Source organism: Alexandromys fortis, unplaced genomic scaffold (assembly GCF_014885135.2).
Source record: "Alexandromys fortis isolate MF-2015 unplaced genomic scaffold, M_Fortis_MF-2015_v1.1 scaffold_177, whole genome shotgun sequence".
Classification (NCBI taxonomy): domain Eukaryota; kingdom Metazoa; phylum Chordata; class Mammalia; order Rodentia; family Cricetidae; genus Alexandromys; species Alexandromys fortis.
Genome location: NW_026068056.1, coordinates 2044001 through 2049420, shown reverse-complemented (window position 1 = coordinate 2049420; position 5420 = coordinate 2044001). Strand labels below are relative to the sequence as shown.

At 41.4% G+C, this 5420-nt stretch overlaps 1 protein-coding gene across 3 annotated transcripts in view; it reads right to left on the bottom strand.

Annotated features, from left to right (window-relative positions):
* The window catches only part of Rnf32 (ring finger protein 32), a 51168-nt gene that overhangs the window by 34752 nt on the left and 10996 nt on the right, over nt 1-5420 (bottom strand). For 2 of the 3 annotated variants that reach the window (XM_050119927.1, XM_050119928.1), the window contains exons 2-3: nt 3217-3304; nt 2439-2703 (exon numbers count right to left, since the gene is read on the bottom strand). In XM_050119927.1, the coding sequence (XP_049975884.1) occupies nt 2439-2703; nt 3217-3231 (280 nt within the window). In that variant the 5' untranslated portion in view covers nt 3232-3304. The remainder of the gene's footprint in view (nt 1-2438; nt 2704-3216; nt 3305-5420) is intronic. The other variant, XM_050119929.1, reaches the window with a different exon arrangement.

The window sequence follows — 5420 nt, the reverse complement described above, 5'->3', positions numbered from 1 at the left end:
ATATACACACACACACACAAAGCACAAGGGAAAAATACAGAATAAGAAAAGGAAATAATCATAAAATGCATGACCAAAGCAGGGGAATGGGTTCTATCACCAGTGTCTATGTAAAAAAATTGCACAATAGTGTGTGCTTAGTGCCAGCAAGGCAGAGACAGGAGATCCTTAGAGCTTGCTGGCCAGCCAGTCTAGGTGAACTGGTGGGCTCTAGTTTAGTGAGAAACCCTGTCTCAAAAAATAAGGTAAATGATACTGATACCAGCCTCTGGGCTCTACACGGACATGCCTATACCTGTGAAAACACACACACACAAACAAAAATTCTGTCAAGAGCATCTATATTCCAAACTCACCTGATAATATAGGTGAGATTAACTTATTTCACTAGACTTAATTCTAGTAAAAATACACCAACACTAAAACCATCAGGAGAACAAAAAACAAACAAACAAACAAAACCCCCAAAATCTGAGTTGAACCCCGAGCCATTAGGCTCAGGGCCTCTCCTGTTTTGCTATAGTACCTGCCATCCTGAGCAATGAATTCAGTCTTCATTTATTCTTACACTGATGGGCATATGACTTACTGTAGGTGACGTGATGCCTACCATCAAGGGCCAGACTCTGAACTGCACAAACCTGTATCTGTAATATGGCCCAAAGCAGCAAAGCTGAGAGTAAGCTTTCTCTCAAGGTGCCTGTCACCCTTGGATGGCTCTTCTGCCATACGTGGAAACTTTCTGCTCCTTACCTTAGCAGCTAAAGGAACAAGAGGCGTACCTGACTGCCTGATGAGGGGTTTTCCTTCTGTGCTATGCAGGCATCCCTACCACCTCCTGTCTACAGCACAATAGCCCTAACCAAACCTATTTGCCATGCCTAATCATTTAGAAATCTTTTATTTCCAGCTTCCCAGTTAAAATGATTTCAAACTTACACAAGATTGTAAGAATGGTATAAAGAATTCTGTGGCTTTAACATGCTACTATAGAGATGGGAACCAGGAAATTAATGCTAAGCTAATTATCCATGCTCCCTTATCTATGGTTGTACTTTCTGGAGGGCTCAGTGATTCACAGTCAACTACTATCTGAAAATATTCAATGGGAAATTCCAGAAATAATTCATAAGTTTTCATTTTGTTGCCAATCTAAGCAGCACAATGAAATCTTATGGTCCCGTGCTCCATTTCTGTCTAGTCTATCAGGCTGTGTATTTTGTACCCCTTGTCCCTCTGTAGTTGTCTTGGTGGTTAGACAGAATGTGGCAGTATTACAGCTTTAGGGTTTGTTGAGGCTCCAAAGCAACAAAGCAGTGATGTTGACTATTCAGATGTGACAAGAGAGGAAGAAAAGAGCCTCTTTCAAAAAAAAAAGCAGGAAAGTTCTTGATTTCACAGAACATAATTACATGCTGAAGCTGCCAAGGTAAGACCAAATCTTCTATCTGCCAAACTATAAGAAAAAATAGATTCATGACAGTTTGACAACTTTACTTCTGTAATAGTCATATAGGGCTAAAGTAGGAGCAGAGGCAGGAAGGTTGCATTTAAGACAGCTTCAACTACACAGTGAGACCTTCTCTCTCTCTCTCAAAAAAAAAAAAAAAAAAAAGTTATGGCCCTAGTGTATGACAGGGATCCAATTAAGAAGGAGAGGCACTAAATTTGTGGGTGATATTTAAACTGATGTCAGTGTCACCAGAAAGCACTGAGCCTGTAAAAATTTTGGGGAGGGGGTCCCCTGAGGAACATCAAGGCATTTAGTTCAATGAGGGATTACTGTACAGATTCAAGTAGAAATGGGCTGACGAGTATGAGCATTACTGCTGGGGCTATGCACCAGTGGAGACACTGCTGCCTCATGGAAACTACATTCACAAAACACAATATCTAGACACGCACCTATAAACCAAACACTCAGGAGGTTGAAGCAGAAGGATTGAGAATTGAAGGCCAGCCTGAGCTATACAAGGAGATTTTTAAAGCCAACAAAAATATGCAAAGGAAGGCAGAATGGGCAGAATAGCTTAAAATACAGAAGCACAGACCAATTCTGGCATTATGTGAAGTGCCACAGGGCACATGATAAAGCCAGGCACAATGTACACAGCCAGAAATTCACTCACAAAAGCAAGTCACTTACCCTGTTGCTGCAACTTATAGTGTTGCTGGTGGCCACCTTGTTTATGAGACAGTTCTACCAACACTTAATCTCAGAACTGAAAAAAAACCTTGGCAGACAAAAAGTTGGCATTCAAAGCCTTATTAACAAGACACTTGGCTGTCAGTATCTGCCAATAAAATGAAAATGTTAAGGTTGTATTTTTACTCCAAACACACCATTGCTTCAGCCCTGTAAATAGGGTACCATCCAGCTTGAGGAGGTTACACTGGGTTAGTTAGCATCAAGTCTACAAATGACCAGATTAGCTTACCTAAAGTTAGCGCTGGCGGTGCAGGATCTAGAACATACTCCCTTTCTGGATCTTCCACTTTGGGGCCCTCTGTAGTTTTTCTAAGCCCAGTATCTATTATGGCCGTTGTGTCTCTTTTGAGAGATTTTGTCTTGTTCTCATTCTTTTGCACATTTGTCTTACAAGGGTCTGCTACCGAGAGATGTCCAAGTTGAAGATCATGTAAAATGTGGTCCTGTAAGGCAACTGCAGTGACTGCTAAGTTACCTTTTTTAGATGAATGATCCTAAAAAGTAGGAGGTCGGGGTTGTCTTACTTACTGAAACAGTGTGTAACAAACATCTTTTAGAAGGAAACTGAAGCTTTGTGCTCCACTGGTGGCAAATTAGCAAATCAATGGGAAGGAATGCCAGAGCCACTGTACCCAAGTCAGCAAACCCAGATCCAACATCTACGTTAGAAACCAAGGAAACCTTTTCATTTAATTTCTGGAGCCAATTATAAACCAATACATTTAAACCTGTGTGTGCCTAAATAAACACCTGCTGTTTTGCTATAACTGAATTAGACTCCAGGCAAACACTATGCTTTTAAGCATTTTAAAGCATTTGCTGCAGGACCAGGTTCTTGAGCCAGGAGAGGTCTGCACACAACACTTACTGTTACCCACACCTCCCACTCCTGCTCACGGCTCCTCATGGACACAAGGTTTATAAACTATTTTTATGCTCAAAGAAGGTACAGTTTGATTACATCCCAAGAGTGAAACTATGGGTCGGTTTTGAGGAGGACGAAATACCTTATTTTTTAACATGCTCAATCAGGAAACACCGTGGCGTGGCTTCAACAAAGTCTAGCATCACATTACAATTCCTTCCATTCTTCTGCTGTGAACAGAAAGTGAGTGTTGGTAAACATTCAGATCTCCTAGGGTTATGGAGATGATAACAGGAATGCCAGCTGCAGGGCAGCACAGAGCTACACTTTCCAGCTTACAGTCATAGCCCAGTCCATCCCTGTCCTCCAGTAGCTTCCCACAGTGCTGGAAAGAATGTGAACACAAAGAACATCTAGCAGCAAAAACGGGGGTTTAGAGTGACGTCTCAGACTAAAATCAGACACTAAGTGAACAACCCTTAAAGACAACACTTAAGCCAAGTCTTGAAGAAAGAAATGCGCATGTTGGATAACACGAGCAACAGCAAAGATGTTCAGGAAACCCGCATGCACGTTTGTTTTTTCAGGGAGAAAGGAAACAAGAAGCAGGTATAAGGGGCCTGCTGTTTATCTTCAACCTGCCCAACACATAGCTGGACAGAAGACGAGGATGGACTCACTGAGTCCCAACCTGCTTTCTGCTTTTTGGGGTAAGCTATCTAAACATCTCTGGCTCAGTTTTTGTATCTATAAAAACACAAAACCACTGACATCGCAGGATTATTATACAAAAGAAGAAAACATCCTAAGGGCTTACAGAGGACTGTTCTGCATAAGATACTCTGCAAATGGTTACCGTTGCTCCCATCCCCTCAAAAGCTGGGGGAAATATTTGGTATTGCCCCTTTTAGTTTTGGGACCATGGTGTTATATTATTTTCTTTTTGCCAATTTTTATTAATACCTTGAGAATTTCAATACAATATTTTTTATTTAATAAATTTATTTATTTCATGGTGTTATTTTTAGGAAGGCAAGAGTGTATAATATTCTACAATGGAAACAGCACTTTTTAAATAGCAATCTAGGAAACAGCATCGAGGGAATAACTCTCAGAAGGGGGCTGGCAGAGCAGCTGTCTCCCACGCATGCATAAAACGCCTTCTCTTCTAACCCCAGCATTACAATTTAAGAGTACAGGAAAGTGAGCTTCATAGGAACTAACATGTGAGACACCTGCTTTAAGACTAAGAAAAGAGTCTCTGCAGGGCCTCTACTCCCTGCATACTGCCTCTTTCTTCCTATCCCACCCAGCTTGCATCCAGAACCTCCCCCCTTCTGCCCCTCTGCCCTGTTTGGGCACATAACATCACCCAGCTCAGCCTGTCTGGGCATTGGGTCCGAATCCTCAGGGCACCCAGGCGGGCAGGAGTTCCTTTGTTTCAATAGCCTGCCTGCACCAAGCAAGGTAGGCTCTTTGTTTACGAGCTACCCAACCAGCACGGAGACCTGATCCTGGCGCCAGGAGAGCCAGCATTGGGGAGAGCCATCACTGGGAAGGTAGTGATGACCTTCACTAGTCAGTAGGCAAGAAGACCTGATCCTGTTAAAAAAAGATCCATAGGGGAGCATTCAGAGGAAGAGATGGGCAGGCGCCAATGCAAGAATTCACCCAACAATCTGAAAAGCAACATGAAACCACCAGAAACCAGCGACCTCACAACAGGAGGACATGAACACCTTAATCAAGAAGAAGTAGAAAAAATTGACTTTATGAAAGTGATTGACGCCCTTAAACAGCATGTAAAGAACACCCTTATAGAAATGGATGAGAAGTATAACAGAAAGTTTGAAGAATTGAATAAATCAGTGAATGATACCCTAGAAAACCAAGGAAAAACAATCAAACAGATAATGGAAACAGTTCAAGACTTGAAAACTGAAATGGAGGCAAAGAAGAAAACACAAACAGAGGGTCGGCTGCACATGGAAAATTTAAGTAAACAAACAGAGACTACAGAAACAAGCATAATCAACAGAATACAAGAGATAGAAGAAAGATTCTAAGATTCTGAAGATACCATAGAGAAAATAAACACACTGATCAAAGAAAACAGCAAGTCCAACAAACTCTCATCACAAAACATTCAGGAAATCTGGGACACAATAAAAAGACCTAACATAAGAATAATAGGAGTAGAAGAAGGAAAAGAAGTGCAGCTCAATGGTCCAGAAAATATATTTAATAAAATTATAGAAGAAAACTTTCCCAACCTAAAGAAAGATATACCCTATGAAGGTTCAAGAAGCATACAGAACACCAAATAGGCTGGATCCAAAAAAAAAA